The sequence below is a fragment of the Oryzias latipes genome, chromosome 3, assembly GCF_053564925.1.
Source record: "Oryzias latipes strain Hd-rR chromosome 3, Olatipes_Hd-rR_3.1".
Classification (NCBI taxonomy): Eukaryota; Metazoa; Chordata; class Actinopteri; order Beloniformes; family Adrianichthyidae; genus Oryzias; species Oryzias latipes.
This window is the reverse complement of record NC_136239.1, coordinates 8,154,175-8,172,184: the sequence shown is the minus strand read 5'-3', so window position 1 is coordinate 8,172,184 and position 18,010 is coordinate 8,154,175. Positions and strand designations below refer to the sequence as shown.

General features: G+C 37.6%; 1 protein-coding gene across 3 annotated transcripts in view; it reads right to left on the bottom strand.

Moving 5' to 3' along the window:
* Positions 1–18,010, bottom strand: part of prmt3 (protein arginine methyltransferase 3) — an 83,207-nt gene that overhangs the window by 32,372 nt on the left and 32,825 nt on the right. For all 3 annotated transcript variants that reach the window (XR_013655081.1, XM_004066823.5, XM_078944993.1), the window contains exons 12-13: positions 4,863–5,050; positions 1,250–1,336 (exon numbers count right to left, since the gene is read on the bottom strand). Coding sequence is in view for 2 of the 3 variants with exons in the window: in XM_004066823.5 (XP_004066871.1) it covers positions 1,250–1,336; positions 4,863–5,050 (275 nt within the window). In the remaining variant the exon portion in view is untranslated. The remainder of the gene's footprint in view (positions 1–1,249; positions 1,337–4,862; positions 5,051–18,010) is intronic.

The window sequence follows — 18,010 nt, the reverse complement described above, 5'->3', positions numbered from 1 at the left end:
CATGTGGAATTATATACATAACAAAGAAGTGTGAAACAACTACTGCAAAATGTCATATTCTAGGTTCTTCATAGTAGCCACCTTTTTATTTGATTACTGCTTTGCACACTCTTGGCATTCTCTTGATGAGCTTCAAGAGGAAGCACCTGAAATGGTCTTCCAACAGTCTTGAAGGAGACTACCTCTTGAAGCTCATCAAGAGAATGCCAAGAGTGTGCAAAGCAGTAATCAAATAAAAAGGTGGCTACTTTGAAGAACCTACAATATGACATATTTTCAGTTGTTTCACACTTTTTTGTTATGTATATAATTCCACAAGTGTTGATTCACAGTTTTGATGCCTTCAGTGTGAATCTAAAATTTTCATAGTCATGAAAATAAAGAAAACTCTTTGAATGAGAAGGTGTGTCCAAACTTTTGGTCTGTACTGTAGCTCCAATATCGCTCGACATTTTGGTTGCACCACTAATGTTGAGTTGGGGCTGTGAGGCTAGCAGGAAAATGCGTAAACTCTCAGCAAAAGAAAAGGAAAAGGGGCGCAGAGGGGTTGCTCTATGCCGATGGTCGTGCCCACAACTCAGAAGGGAATTTCTAATGAATTCCTGCCGCTATGACTATGTCCTAGAAAACGACACAGGTTGTTTGATTTCAGCTAAAAACTACATGTTCCTAATTAAAAGAACACAGGAAACGCTCAAGAGTATTGGGGTCTCTAACACAATCACATAATCATCCTGATCTGTGACTCAAGAACCACAGATGAAGACTTGGACTTGAGAATTTGTTGGAGTTTTTTTACTAGACAGCTAAAAACATGAGGGTTGACTTAAAAATACAACTTCATTGTTTTGAGAGAATTCTGTTAACTACAAGATAGCTTTTAGGATGACGTCACAACAGCGTGTGCCGCGTTTTAGTCCAGTTGTTCCACTCAGAGAACGGATTTTATTCAGACTGAGGAATCTCAAAGTCAACCAAAGCTCAGTCTGATTGGAGACGAACTGAGACCACCTCCAAGGATGGGTCCAAGAGAGGCTCCTGGTCTCAGACCAGGTTCCACTTGAGTGTATTCAGACTGAAAATTTGTTCCAGATTATCGGAAGAAACAAAATCTGAATCACTTTAAGAACCAAACATTTCCAGTATGAATGCAGCCTTAGTAAAGTTATGAAAGTCTTTACCGAGGGCCTGCAGTGTTACTCACTAAGCGATGCTTTTATTTACGTGGGTATATAAATGTCCTTCTTACCGTGCAGACTGTGGTTTTGGTCATCCTCAGGCAGAAATCTGTTGTAAACTCCAGCTCTGACAGGCACACTCTGTTACAGTCAATTGTCTGGAGGGAAAAAAAAGACAAAAACAAATCATGTTTAAATTGAAATACCAATGCAGAAATTAACTATGGCCAAACTTTGCATACCCACAGAGAAAAGTTTTTGGAAGCCTCTGTTAATGAAGAAAAATCTATAATCGTAACTAAAATAACTTGAATCTGACAAAACTAGGTCAACCCAAAAATTGCTTTGAAATTGTTGATAAATAAATAATTTAACAAATAAGCCAATAAAACTTTAAAAAATGCTGTAACTTTCACTCAACATTTTAAACCAGTTTGTGCTCCTTATTTTGGGTCTTAGGAATTGAGTTCAGAGTAGTGCATAAAACAAGAACAATATATAAAAATTTCATATAAATTTAAATAAATTTAGTTCAAACCATCTACAGCCATTGTTAAAAAGTGCAGCTATAACAAGTAGTGTTGTGCTTAGTGGTACAAATGGGGGAAACTCCAAGCCTCCAAGAGCCACTTGATTACATCACAATGTGGTTGAATGTCAATATTAAAGAGTGTGGGGCCTAGGACAGGACTTTGAGGCACCCCACATGTCAGTCTGTGCCTTTTGGATAAATGGTCACATATATTTCCAAAAGATTATTTTTTAATTGTCTGAAATGTAAGATAGTTAATGTTTAAGAAACTTTAGTTGATTATTATGAAAAAGATTATGAAACTGCTTCAAAAACCGAAATTATGAATTTATTTGGAAATTAAGGACAATTTTTCTACTCAGCCATATGTTATGTACAACTTAAAAATAGGACAAAGATCCTTATGTGCTCAACTCAGAGCAGGAGTTCTCTCCCTACAGGTGGGAGTAGGGCGCTTTAAAGGCGTTCCAGAGGAGGAAAGACTGTGAGGTCTGTGATCTGCAAGTGGTGGAGAATGAATTTCAGTTTTTGTTTTATTGTCCTTTGTATGAAAAACACTGACTTTGTTTGTATGAGGTAATAGAAAAGAAATGTTTTTCTGCATTTTTTCTGTATTTTGTCTTCTAGTGTCATATAAGCCCATGCGGGCTGGGCACATTAGTGTATGACACATAAATAAAATCAAACTCAATCAAACTCAAACTCCAAAAGACTCATTATCTCTGCCAGTTTTCTGTGGGGCTACAAGCACACTATATTACCAAAAGTATTGGCTCACCCCTTCAAAAAATCAGAATCAGGTGTCCTAATCACTTGGTCTGGCCACAGGTGTATAAAATCAAGCCCTTAGGCATGCAGACCGTTTCCTGGCTCCTAAATATTCCATAGTCAACTGTCCGCTCAATCACAACAAAATGGAAGAGTTTGGGAACAACAACATCTCAGCCACCAAGTGTTAGACCACTTTAACTGAAGGAGAGGGGTCAGCAGATGCTGAAGCGCATAGTGCAAAGAGGTCACTGACTTTCTGCACAGTCAATTCCTACAGAACCCCAAACTTCATGTGACCTTCAGATTAGCACAAGCACAGCACGCAGAGAGCTTTGTGGAATGGGTTTCCAGCTGCATGCAAGACACACATCACCAAGTGCAATGCAAAGCGTGGGACACAGTGGTGTAAAGCACTGGACTCTGGAGCAGTGGAGACGCCTTCTCTGGAGTAATGAATCCCGCTTTTCCATCTGGCAACCCGATGAACAAGTCCGCATTTGAAGCTTGCCAGGAAAACGGTAGATTGAGCATTGAGCCGAGTGTGACATTTGGTGGTGGAGGAATTATGGTGTGGGGTTGTTTTCAGGACTCGAGCTTGGCCCCTTAGTTCCAGTGAAAGGAACTCTGAATGCTTCAGGATACCAAAACATTTTGGACAATTCCAAGCTCCCAATCTTCTTGGAACAGTTGAGAGTGGGCCCCTTCCTCTTCCAATAGAACTGTGCACCAGTGACCAAAGCAAGGTCCATAAAGACATGGATGACAGAGTCTGGAGTGGATGAACATGACAGGCCTGCACAGAGTCCTGACCTGAACCTGATAGAACAACTTTAGGATGAATTAGAGCGCAGACAGAGAGCCAGCCCTTCTCCACCAACATCAGTGTGTGTGTGTGTGTGTGTGTGTGTGTGTGTGTGTGAGACCTCACCAATGTGCTTTTGGAAGAATCTTCAAAAATTCCTATAAACACACTCCTCAACCTTGTGGACAGCTTTCCTAGAATATTTGAAGCTGTAATAGATGCAAAAAGTGGACCAATATCAAACTGAGCTCTATGGGTTAGGAATGAAATGGCCCTTCAGTTCATATGTGAGTCAAGGCAGGTGAGCCAATACTTTTGGTAATGTAGTGTATTCTGTAGTGACAGATTCTGAGAATTATCTGCAGTTATCTGTACCAATTTTCTGCACTACAGGGCAGTTGCCAACAGTAGAAAATACAGTATATTACAAAGGGTGAAGTTTTGTTATTGACAAAATACTTCTTTTCAGCACCATTATGCAAATAAATTCTAAAAAGAAGACAAAATAAATCCTACAGTGTGATTTCCTGTTTTTTTTTTTTTTTTTACAGTCTGTCTGTCAAAGTTGAAATGCACCCATGATGAACATTATAGGGACAACTTCCAGAATCAGTGATTGAAAAACACTTTTTTGCCTTACTATATATCCAGTAACCCTTGTGCTATCCTAGGCACTTTAACATTGGGAGTTGGGTTATCTAGACCCGCGGCTAGACAGTGCTCTGGACCATTTTTCTTCAATGATTTGTGATCTTCACTGGTGTCCATGGATTACATGAAATCTTTCCACCTTTATCCACCTTTGTCATTGTAGGGAGAACACGTCAATGTAAGGGTGGGGTCATCTAAGATAGCACAAGGATTAAAGGAATGTAACGTAAATGATTATATTCCTGCAAATTGCACAAAAAGGATAATTATTTAAACCAAATAATTACGTATTTATTTAACACTTGCAATCTTAACATCCTTAATAACCTCTTTTTGAAATGTAGTTATAACTTTCACAAAAAACAGAAAAATAAAAGAAGGTCCTCTTTTATTTGGCTTTAATCCCTGCTTTATTAATTAAACAGGTTAATTTCTGTTAAAATCTCAATTTTCCAGAACTACAGCCAGCCTTACTGGAATGTTATTGGATCGTATCAATGGGAGGCAATAGACGAGAATCCTTGTAATTCAGGCAGAGTTGTCCTATTTGTCTCTGAAGGAAAGAAACTATTGATTAGAGGATTCAAATCCCATTAAATCAAGTTCCACCCTCATTCATCACATACTCAGACATGTGGAGGGCATACTACTTAACAAAGAGGTTAACTGAAACAATCAAACGTGTACGAACTTTCTGCGAAATCCAAGTTTGTGAGGAACATGAAGAAAAAAACGTTTCTCTGTAAACCATTCTACCTGCAGACAGTTAAAATAAGAGTTTCCTTCAAATAACCGTACATGTTACACACATCACCCAGCATGTCTTCCCTAACAACCTCTGAGCCTCTTTCCAAGTGTAAAAAGGCTTAATATCCTGCCCCCAGGTGATTTGATGCATCGTTTTTAGCATTTCCGAGTAAAGCTTCACCTGTATGACTGTTGGCTCAGAGATGACAGTGTCCATCTTCACCACTTCCACCAAAGCCTCTGGTAATGCTGCCTTCTTCATGCACGACATGTTGAAGCCGTAGACGTCATCCCAGAATGCAACACGGTCGTGGTGTTTGTGTTTGTCTCCCACTGCAGCCAGGCTGATGTTACAAAGGTCTGGATAGACTGTGTAGAGAGAAACATAAACAGGAGATTTCTGGGTGCTTTTTTGGTTTATCTGACGTGTTTTGTTTCCATTTTATTACAAATATAATGAATAACAACAGTGATATAAAACAGCAAGTCTGTGTGAACACAGGATTGTCACGCAGATAGAGGAGTTACAAAATAAAATCGACACTTTTGGGAACAATTTTCTTTTCTTGTACTTAAAAAAAAAAAAAAGAATTTCATGACCATCACTCATTTGAGTAATGCATGTGAGAGCGGACTGTTTTAATCCCCCCTTAATTTAAAATAACAGAAACTTTTCCACTGCAAACACTTTTTCACTAATATTCCATTGAAAAATAAACAACTGCCAATCATTTAAACCTGAGCTGAAGGCCATGTCACACAGCTACTATGAACATTTTGCACATTGTTCATGTATGAAACTTTGCTCTTTTGTGAAACATGATATAAGTTATTCATAAGTGTTTCTTGCGTTCGGCATTCGTCGATGTGCGCAGATGTCCATCGAAGGGGCTCAGCCGATGGGTCTGTGCGTGAATTTGGTTATGAGCTGTTCAAATCTTTTGGTCCGCTGAGAATTACACAGTTTATACGTATTTTATGTATATTATTATTGTCAATCTTACGCAACTGTGAGATGCGTACGTAAATTTGTGGCTTTCCCAGACCTTTCCACGTATGTCTAATGGACTTTTACTACAGATGTGTGACTTTTATATTGTGTATACTGCCGCATATGTCGTTCAAACAATGTATTTGACACAGGAATCACTGACAAATTGCATATGAACAACGCAACAATTGCACACGGTTCATGCTCTACATTGATTTACGTGTGCTTCCGTGGTTTTAACGTGGTTCATTCGTGATAGAGCTGTAAAAATTTCAGACCACAACTTTTATCACTTTTTCAACGTATAATCATGTATGACCAATTTTCCTTCCTGCAACATGGGCAAAATGTACGTAGTGGCTGTGTGACACAGCCTTTACATAAGAAAACCATTATATTATTTATCTGCTTTATGCTACTTAGATGGGGACTGATGAATGTGGGGAATTGTTTGGTCAAAGATCAAGTTTTCCTCTCCAAGCCATCTTTTTAACTCCACCAGTGGGGAAACCATAGGATTCACAGACTGCTAATTTAAATATCTTTTCTGTGTCACATCTGCCCCAAGACATCTTACAGCTGGGAAAGACTTCTGCAGGATGATTGGTCCACAAGGATCACCGTTGGTTTTATTTTCTAAACTGCACTTCCCTCTTCTGACTGTCTGGTGATGCCTAATCCTGGAAATCAATAGAAAAAGGATATCAAGAAAACGCGTCAGAACATTGGTACTTGAGGCCTGGAGTTGCCCACTGAATGCCAGTGTGCAGTTAGATCTTTGTAATGTGTGAGACGCCAACAGTCGCACATGCTGCTTGGTAAGAAACATTTACCTTAAAAGGTCACCAAAAGGCTCAAATTTGACCACAACATAATTTTTGGGGGACAAAGCGGCAAGATTAAAGCAAACATTTCAAAACAGGTGTAGACAATCATTTATATGAGCTTTTAATGAAATTAACTTAGGGTTGTAACAATTAATCGACTGAATTAATTGATGAATCGATTCCTTCGATCCAATCAGTTCGATCTGTCTGAGGAAAGTTGTTAATCAAAACGACCTACCCCATCATTAGAAAATAAATCAATTGATATTGGAAAAAACCTTTGGTACTGTAGGTTAATTTTACTATAAAGTAAAATGGCCAAGTGCATGACAGCGGACAACACACATGTGATGTTAGCAAAAATTGATCAATCCCTCATTCCCATCCAATGTGTAGAAACACTTGGAATTAAGCAAAGACGTGACCATACAGTGTGGTAGAATGTTCTAATAAGGTTCCCTTTGGATTATTTGATGTGGAAAAACAACAGTGGGCTGAACTTTAGGAAATTAAAATATGAATGGATTTGACATTCTTTCTTGTTTACTTGTTTGTACACAAACAAGTGAAGAAACATAAGGAATCTGGAAAAATTCACCAGCACTGTTCAGTACCCAGGTATTTATCTCTGAGTCACACTGGTTGAAGTTTTGGCAAAAGATGTCCTGAATCCATTTTAGGTCAGTAAATCAGATCCAATTGAATCATTCAAAATGAACAAAGATCAACTGTGAATCCAATCGGCAACCACAAATTCTGATACAAATCAAATCATTGTTACAATGAATAGTTACACCCTTAAAGTAAATGAATGTTTGACCTGTTTGTACCAAATTGTGATCAGTCCACCAGCTGTGGCCTTCCAGTTAAAAACGTCAGCTGGTTATGTCACTAAAGATGACCATGTCATTCCATTTGCTATAATTCTTTTAAGTTTGATTCTTTTAAGCTTTACTTCAGTTTAATTATTAAAGTGTTGCTTACAAGCATAAATACAAAGAATAAAGCATAAACAGAAATATGGACAAAAATATAAGATACATTGCCACGCCACTTTCTGTGGTGTTCTCTCCCTTCTGAAAGCTGTCATCACCTTGACCAGTACCTCCAATTGTGGTAGTAACTCATTCCCTAGCTAAAGACTGCAAATAAAGCAAAAAGCAAGTATGGAACATGATTTTTGTTTGTGAAACAGGTTTGGAGCAAAACTAAGGCTGTGCAAATCACCGAGTGAAATCATGTAACCAAAGACCATTAATCATAACTAGAGGAAAGGGTGGGGGATGCTGGTCCTAAAAGCGTCTAGTCAAAGTGATGAACCTTATTTAATATCAAATAATGAAATAGGCAGCAACTTTAATCAGAGGATGGCTGAGCATCTTGTGGGCGTGGACTTTTATATCAATTTCATAATGCCGCTGTAATGACGGTATCCATCACATTTGCACAAAATGTATTATGATGACCATCTTGTCCTACTTCTAAACTTCCTACTCAAAAGTCTGCACACTGACATGGCCTGTTTTGGCTTCGGTAATGCAATCAACCTGTTAAACTCCTGTTGTTTAATGCCGTGTCTATGAGTAATTCACAGTAAAAATGTGCTTTTTGTGCACAGAAATAGGTTGTGTTAAACGAATGTTTAGAGATGGTAAAAATATCACACGGTTTGTGTTCTTTAGAGAAAAGGGGCTTTTAGAGTTAATCTGAAAAGACAATTCACTGCTTATGCAAGCAGCTCTCTCAGTTCTACCTGTAGGCGGGAAAAGCCTATTTATGTGCCGTTTGCATCCATATCCACCAATCTAAAGTGACAATCAACCCCTCAAAAACTGAAGCACTTCTGAGATATTTACCCAAATATAGCCAACTCTGTAATTCTTTCACAACAGACAAGGGAGTAGTTGTTAGAATAATTTCCACAATCTTGTTTATTGATAAACAAGATTTCACATAAATAAACTGCTTGGGCTATAGTCGATAACAGACAGGTTCCAGCAAACCTAATATTGTTATTAATTTTTGAGTACCGTACAAAAAAAATTTGGTGACTTGAATATTCTGTTACCTGATAATCAAAAGACAGTTACAAAAAAATAGGCTGACAACTGACAAAAAAACAACCTTATGGCATCTTATGGCAATGCTTTAACAAAGTGGTGAAGCCAAGATTAAGAAAATGTCTTTTAGGTACTTTGAGCACTTTTTTTTTTTTTTTGGAGTATCAAAACTACCTGAATCAACTTTACCTGAAAGCCAAGGTAGTAGCCATATGCCGTTTTTACCCATCACTCTTCACTAACACATTCTCTTTTAGAGTTTGTTGCTATAATCTCTCAGTGTTGAAAATTATCCAAAGGCCAGTAAGTAAATAGGAACAAAACATAAAGGACATATATTTCTGCATTTCTTTCATTAGCTCTGATTTCAGCTTTGCGGGCACTACTTCAGTTAACTAAAACCTTAAAGACCCACTCCAATGAAAATCGTGTTTTTGGTGTTTTTAACATGTTCTTGTAGAATTTGTCTAATGATTTAGGACATAGAGAAAGAATTTAAGTTTAAAACTGCCTTTCTGTGTATTTCTATATACAAATCGTGATAGATCCAGAGCAGATAAAAACCAGCCGCTTGAAAAAGCTAATATTAAAGACGCAGTAACTGAAATGGGCGGGCCCAACTCTCCCTGCTCTGCTACAATTCTGATGCATCCACAAATAGATCCTTGATCCTTAGATGTCTTTGTTTTCCTCGCCTGAGCTGGAATCTGGATCTAAACTGTACAGCTGGATAGCTACAATATTGTTCGCTATTTTTGTTGCTCTATAAATGTTAGCGCCAATCAAATTCTTTTCTTTTGTAAAATTGTCCCCACTGGTATTTAAATATGATTATGCAGTTGTTGTTTTTTTCAAAATCATAAAGTCTGTGTTGATTTTTAAGATATATTTTATGCCCAGCGGCAATAGCTCTTTAGAGATACAATTCTGGTAAGTGGGTGGGACTATTTGCTCAGAGTAACACCGCCTCCTCCCTCTCCCCATCGCTCCCCTCACACCCAATCAGTAACTGCGCCATTGGTCTAAACTTTCTCAAGCATCCAGTTTTCAGATCCAACACAATTTGAATCGGGAAATACTCAGAAACACAGTTTTATTTTAAATTCTGTTATCTAGATCCTGTATTATGAGAAAAATGCTACAAGAACATGTTCAAAACACAAAAAAAGAGGATTTTTATTGGAGTGGGTCTTTAAACAAAGTACACTGTATTTAGTTTCTGAGGTATGACAGTACATTGTACTCAAAACTAAAACATCATTTTGTGGTGTCTATTTAAATAAAAGTTATGAGACAGTAGGTACCGAATAACACAAAATAAAAAAGAATAAAATAAAAATAAAAAACAGGACCTACATTTATAGTTATGTATTAACAGCTTCTGGAGGAAGGAAATATTTCTTTGGAAAACTGCTGGATTCTCCCCACATCAGTCCAGACGCTTGTCAAGTCACTTGGTTATGCGTGGAAAATGCATCTGCTACTTTTTCAAAGCGGCTGCTCTGACCGGTAAATTGAAACCCCCAAGCTAGCAGAGTTGACCAAAAAAAGAAAAAATGCATTTGGAAAGGGTCTTTTTACAGAAAAGATCCAGAGAGGAAACAGAATAACCTACATCTTCAAAGAAAGAAGAAATCTGCATTTAACAGAGTAGCTCTTTGTGTCTTTACTATTTATGGATTTTGTGCAACAGTTGTTCCCACAGACCATAATATTAATGCACAATATTCAGCAACTGCCTGTCTAATGTTACGAGGATGCTGCTAATAAAGCTGTTCAACGATGGAATAACGTTTATGATTATATTTAGAAAATATCAGTTTTAGTAGTATTTTTAGTCCTTTTTTTGGATTTATCTGTCAGAGGAGGTTGAATTGCTATATTGCTAGATATTTTTTATGGGTTACGGGGAAATCTTTGACAGTTATGGGTTACAGGAAAATCCAGATAGCAATTTAATGGTTCCTCAATGAACAAATAAAGCTTAGAGCATCTACAGGAATTTTGCAGATGGTAATGATAAAATTCAGCCTCAAAGGTTTAAGGAAACTGGAAGCTAAAAAAATTTAGAACTATACTAAGGGACCCCTCCCCTGTTCCAAATAGGAAATAGCCTACTGGCTCAAATAAGCTTTTATTGAGAAATAAACAACTATTCATTGTATTTTTCAGATAACTGTTTTCAATATGTTCTGGTTAATCATATTTTTTCTGATGAGTAGTTGTCAAAGTGACTACTGAAATACCCACATTTTCTCTGTTGTCCTCCTTCGTGGTTAGCATAGTAATGTTAACTGACTCGTACCAATCAAGTCTGGCTCCAACATGGCGCCATCTGTATCGCGAAAAAATGGTGACGGAAATGACTTCATTTGGTTGGAGCTAAAAATAAATCATTTTCTGAGTGACTTCAAACTCGATAGGTCCAGTTCTCATATGCTATCAATGGGTCCTTCCCGTACAGACCGGAAAATACTGTCCAACATTAAACCGGTCCTTGCTACAGCTTTCCTCGTAGTCAAACTCATTTTCACCGAGGGCTACTTCAGCATAGTGGCTGTCCTCAAAGGGCCAGATATAACTTATACATGTAACTAAATGTAATGAAAAATAAACGTTCCTACTCCTTAACGTTAAATAACTCCTTATATATTCATTATGATTATTTAAAGTGACAATTACAGTTGCATAGAAAACATACGTTTGCTTGTTACTCTAGCATAAATTCTTCAACATTTGATTCTGTCAGGTTAGGTCATATGGACAGTGTATAAGTCCTAATGTATTTCCCAACCCAATATTTCAAAGTCAGATTCCCCCTAGATATAAATAAAAACATACCAATTTTTATTTTTTATTTTAAGAAATCAAAAACTTTTATGCTCTCGCAGGCCACATAAAATGACATGGCGGGCCACCTTTGGCCCCCGGGCCTCGAGTTTGACACATGTGCGTTAAGTCAAACAGATGTGGAACAGATTTCCTCATAGATCGTAGGAGATGGTCATAGAATATATTTATTTACCATGACACATTTTTGACACACCTCTTTAATATGGTAATATTAATGCAAGACTAAAGCTTTATGCTAGAATATTAATTCACAACGGCATGCAATCCAAATAGCTTTTTCTGTTTTATTAATAAAGTGAAAGCCTTAAACAAAACAGACACAGATGATAGAGGAGTATTATTTGTCCCTGAAAAACTGTGTTTACAGATAAACTGCTGAAAGCTCTGAAGGCTGATCACTGCGTTGCTCATTTTTCATATCTCTTCCCACCATATGAATTATCCATATTTTCAAATGAACATTAAACATGAGCCTTAATGCCTTGACAAATAATCTGATCTGGTTAATATGCTTGGTGATTAGGCTAGACTTGATATGCTTGAAGCCATTGATATTCCCACTGTGAAGTAACATTAGCAAAGATGTGGCCGTAAGGTTTAAAAGCAGAGGTCTGAATACATTCAAGAGGGTATGTAAGTGGATATACATATAATGAAAATCCCCTCTCATGTATTGTGCTGGTTCTCCTGTTACTGTAAAAACAGTCCAAGCCCACTGAGGTTTGGATCCCACTAGGCCCCTAAAAGTGTGCCATTCTTTGTGAAAGCTAACTTTCAGCAGCAGGTCCTTTAAAATGTAAGGTGGGGCCAAAATGGAGACCACCCAAAAAATACCGGGTTAAAAATACAACCCAAGCACAATCCCTAAAATTTTCCATAATTTTCATGACAGTGCATCAATCACATTTTGCTTTCCAGTTAAGCAGAAAGTTTCATTTCATAGTGTTTCTTAAGGTGTAGAATTAAAATGGTTTTTGAACAGCTGTGTCTATAAAGTCTGAACACATTGGGAAGGGCCTATTTCATGCCTTTTCTAAGCCTTTCAGAGTAAACTCAACCCAGTATATGCTAAAGAATGAAATATTAGTTATTTTCACAGCTACTCGATCTCTGAGGCTCCACCTTTAGCTCCTTGTGGATGCCGCCCATTTCATGACGTCAACCTAGAGCCGGCCTCGGCAGCGTGTCTACATTTCGCCCACGAAAACAAACAACATCTGAACTTTTGCAAAGCTGGATACATAGGATTTTCCCATACACCCTTAGTCAAAGTGGAGAAAACTTTCAACAGAGGTTGGAGTTTGAGACATGTCCTGTCTCCAACATCAAAGTAACAAGTGCCCCCACTTCTGATACACATCAAGGCCCCCCAACAATTAATAGCCACTTATTGAAATTTGGACTGGATACTTGACATTTGGAACTGTACACATAATACTTAGTTGCCTAACTTTCTTAGCCATGGTTATGAAGCAGACTGCACATAGTCTCATAATCGTCACATACATCTATTTAAATTACAAGTGTAACAGAATAGTTACCATAATTTGTTTGCTGGTGAAAAATGGGCAAAACCTGTTGTGGTCTTGCAGGTAGCCTGCCCTAGCAAGGTCATGGATCACTCAGTGAACCCATGGAGCGAAAATGTTCACCCCTAAAGATGCAGTCCGTGACCCTCCATGGGACTGGAAAACCAAAAAACCTGCAGCATGTGTACGAGTCAACACCGGTACACGTGACTAATGTTTAAACAAAATAGGAAATTGTGCCTAATATGAGGATGGATATAAAAGACAATACTGTTGTTGAAGAAAAAAGCCACAACCAAGTGTCCTCCTACAACACCCTTGAGGGAGAATTATTATCACCTCTCTATGCACTTTTAGGGAGCATTACTGCAGTGCTTGGGAACCGTGACTGGTCACTGAAATATCGTGCAGTTTTAAATCTATCAGAAAAACTATCAACTTCTTAAGCACTTTAAAAACACATACATGTAAAAAATATTAATTTGGAAAAACTATTCAACTGAATAAACCATTCATGCAGGGCATACCAAAGTTAAGCTGAGAAGTGTTTTTGGTACAGGACAATAAATTGAGGGTGTATTCAGACTAGACACATTTGGTTCTTAAAGTGAAGCAGAGTTCATTTCCCCCAATAATCCGGAACTAATTTACAACTAAGCGGACCCTGGTATGGGACCAGGAACCGCTCTTGGATCCATCTTTTGAGGTGGTCTCGGTTCGTTTCCAATCAGACTGAGCTGCGGTTCACTGAGTTTCCTCTGTTCAAGTAGGCTCTGTACTGTAAGTGGAACAACTGGACCAAATGGCCACGTAGCCGGGAAGCAAACGGCTACAGCTACAGTGAAATATAAACTTTATTCTGACAAAGGTTGTCAAAAGCAGGACATTTATTGTTCTTTCTCTTGTTGCTTTGCCCCGCCCTCATAATTCCTGCCCAATGACTGAAGAGATCTTTAGATCTGTGGTTTTGTTTACAAGCTTTGATTCGAAACAGAAACTGAAAAATACTCTGAATACAGACAAAACGCATGGATCAGTACTCGGTCCAGACCACACTAAGCTGGCCAAATGGACTTTTGTAGTCTGAATACACCCTTAATTAAACATATACTTACCTGTATGGAAACAATAGATTTAACTATCAAATCAGAGGTTTATTTTAGTCTGGTAAGTGATCCCAGTGATTAAATATGGGCACCAGGTGAAATAAGAAGTTCTGGTCAGGCATAATCAGTCTACACTGACTGAATGTCCATAAAACTCTGGAAAAAAACAAATGAAGCAAGGCTGAGATTTTTCTTTTTTTTAAAGGTACTGCAGAGAAGGAAAAGAGGAGGTGCATGCAGCCGTTCTAAGATTCATAGCTTTGACATCTGCGTCCTTCCCAATTCGACGCTCACGGCCCGTTTGTCATGCTGCCCCACACTCGCAACAACCCTCCACCCATGCTCCTTTACCCCCATCCCCCCATAGAACAAAACACAGCCTTTTCCCTAGTCACTGTGCTGTGCCAAGCACAAGGGGACATATTTTAAGGATGAAAGGGAAGTTAATGTAGTGAGGAGAATGAGGGAGCTACTGTAACTTTGTAGATTAAAAACACATATCCCAAAACTGTTCAAAGAACTATGGATTTAGACCTGCCATATGCAAATGAACTATAAACCTCAAAATAAACTTTGACATAAACATTGTTTTTGAATGAGATTTTTCTGGGTTAAAGATCAATACCTTATTTGGAATTACAACTTGGAGTTAAGACCCAATGTCTTTATTTATGCTGTGGCTAGGCTGTAAGTTTAATATCAATAGGTAATAACTGTAAAGCAGACAGCTACTGTAATTCCCTCAAAGCAATAGTGAACGAATGTTAAGACTGTCACTTAACTTCTTAATAGCGTATGAAAGAGCTGATGTCTGGCCTAAAAGTGTTTAAGGGTGTTGGCTAGCTTTCTATTTGTATATCAAACAGAAATTAAAGTAAATTAGACGAATCTGGAACGAAAATACAACATGATCCAAATCCAATTCCTGATCATTCGGTACTTTTAATTTTAGAAATTACAGTGGGGGTGGGGTTACACAAGTTCACTTCTTCCCACTCCATTTCAAGCAATAAATCAAACTCTACTGGATTTTAGTTACTAATCATATTTAATGAATCTGATGTGACCTAATTTGCATCATTGAAAAAATCTCTAGTTATGGTTATGAATTACATGTACTTACAGTTAGTTATTTTCTTCTAACTTTTACATTAATTTTTCGGTTTTTTTTAATCAGTGCATTTCATATTTCTGTATTAATTTTGATACATTTGTATGTTTTTTGTTGTATTGTCCACAATTAATGCTAACTTAACTCCAAGTCGTAATTCCAAATAAGGTATTAATCTTTAAAAAATTTCATTCAAAAACAGTGTTTATGTCAAAGTTTATTTTGAGGTTTTTAGTTCATTTGCATCAATGATGCACCACCAATTTACAGTGGTGGACAAAATTGTTGGTGCCCCTTAGTTAAAGAAAGTCCACAATGCTTACTGAAATTACTTGAAACGTTCAAAAGTAACAATAAATTAAAATGTATTGAAAATCAAATAATCAAAATCAGCCATTACTTCTGAGTCGTTGATTAACAGAATTATGTTAAAAAAAAACTAATGAAATAGGGCTGGAAAAAAATGAAAATCCCCAATATTAATATTTTGTTGCACAACCTTTGGAGGCAATCACTGCAATTAAACGGTTTCTGTATTTGTCAATGAGCCTTCTGCACCTGTCGACAGGTATTTTGGCCCTCTCCTCATGAGCAAACTGCTCCAGTTGTCTCAGGTTTGACAGGTGTCTTCTCCAAATGGTGTGTTTCAGCTCCTTCCACAGATGTTCGATGGGATTCAGATCTGGGCTCATAGAAGGCCACTTCAGAATAGTCCAACGCTTTTCTTTTAGCCATTCTTGGGTGTTTTTGGCTGTGTGTTTTGGATCGTCGTCCTGTTGGAATACCCATGACCTGCGACTGAGATCAAGCTTTCTGACACTAGGCAGAACATTTCTATCCAGAATGCTTTGATAATCTTGAGATTTCATTTTATCTTTCACAACTTCAAGACACCCTGTGACAGATGCAGCACAGTAGGGACAGCGTTTTTTTCGTTGTATGCTTCATTTTTGAGTCTACGAACATAGAGCTGATGTGCCTTACCAAAAAGCTCCAGTTTTGTTTCATCTGTCCAAAGGACATTTTTCCAGAAGCTTTGTGGCTTGTCAACATGCATTTTTGCAAATCCCAGTCTAGTTTTTTATGATTTCCTTTCAACAGTGGTGTCCTCCTTAGTCTTCTCCCATGAAGTCCTCTCTGGCTCAAACAACGACAAATGGTGCGATCTGACACTGATGTACCTTGATCTAAGAGTTCCCCTTTAATGTGTTTGGAAGTTGTTCTGGGCTCTTTGATACAGTTGGAACTATCCGTCAACTCAATTTGTCATCAGTTTTCCTCTTCCGGCCACGTCCAGGGAGGTTGGCTACTGTCCCCTTGGGTCTTAAACCTCTGAATAATATGCGCCACTGTCGTCACAGGAACTTCAAGGTGCTTAGAGATGGTTTTATAGCCTTTACCTTTACAATGTTTGTCTGTAATTCTGTTTCTAATGTCCTGGGACAATTCTCTCATTCGCTTTCTGTTGTCCATGTTCAGTGTGGTCCACACATTTTCACCAAACAGCAACCCGACTATTTGCCTCCCTTTAAATAGACAGACTGACTGATTATGGGTTTGAAAACAGGTGTGATGTCAATTAAAGGACATACCTGAGTTCATCATGAACCCCTGAGCAATTAGTTCTCACTCTTTTGTGGAGGTATCATCATTTTTGTCCAAGCCTGTTTCATTAGTTTGTTTCCCTAAATCATTCTGTTAATCAACAACTATAAATTAATGGCTGATTTTGATTATTTAATTTTTAATAAATGTTAATTTATTGTTACTTTTGAACGTTTCGAGTCATTTCATCGAGCATGGTGGACTTTCTTTAACTGAGGGGTACCAACAATTTTTAACCACCACTGTATTTGTGTTACTGAGTCTAATAATATGTCAAATTTATGTATTGCTTATAAATTTGCAACAATGCCCAAATGAACTATAAGAATTAAAAAAGCAGATTGGGAACAATAAACAAAATGCTGCCATTTTTCTTGATCTGAAATAATGAAATTGCATTATAGGACCTATATCATGCTAAATCAATTTTTTTTTTTTGTTTTTGAGTCTTTTATAATGTTTGGTATTTTGATCCGTTCACACATTTCTGAGTAGTCCTCTAAAAACTTGCTCTCTGAGCATCAGACCCTGCCCAGCCCACAAAAATGAGCAGATTCCCACATTTTTATGTCACAAAGTGAGGAACAGCCCCTTCCAAGAAGAGTCTGCACTGCCAGCACTGCCCCGAGGCTGACAAAATTTTCTTCATGGAGGTTGCGGTGATCGTCTGGATGCTTTCCTTTTCTGTGCACAATATGCAGATTCAGCTTTGCATTCATGAATGAAAAAAAAAATCTTTCTTTAGTGTGCTAAAAGTAATATATTATCATCTATATGGATATAGTTTATTTCATTTATTATATTAGTTCATTTATTTATTATATCTTTTTAAAATGACAATTACAGTTGCATAGAAGACATATGTTTGGTTGTGACTTTAGCATAAATCCTTTTAAATTGGATTCTGGCAGGTTAGGTAATATGGACAGTGTTTAAGTCCTAATGTATAGTTGCAATCCAACATTTCAAGTCCAATTCCCCCTAGATATGAATAAATACACACCAATTTTTATTTTTATTTAAAAACTTTTACTTTAAAAACTTTTATGTTCTCGCGGGCCTTGCGTTTGACACATGTGGTACAGACACTTTAAACGTACCCAACAAAATTAACACTGGATATTACTCTAAGTTGTGCAAACACAATATTTTAGATCATGAATAGTACAAATCGGAGCAATTGAGATCCGTAGACACTAAATTTTCTACAAGAGTCAGAGATAAATCAGTCAGACTTTATTAACTGC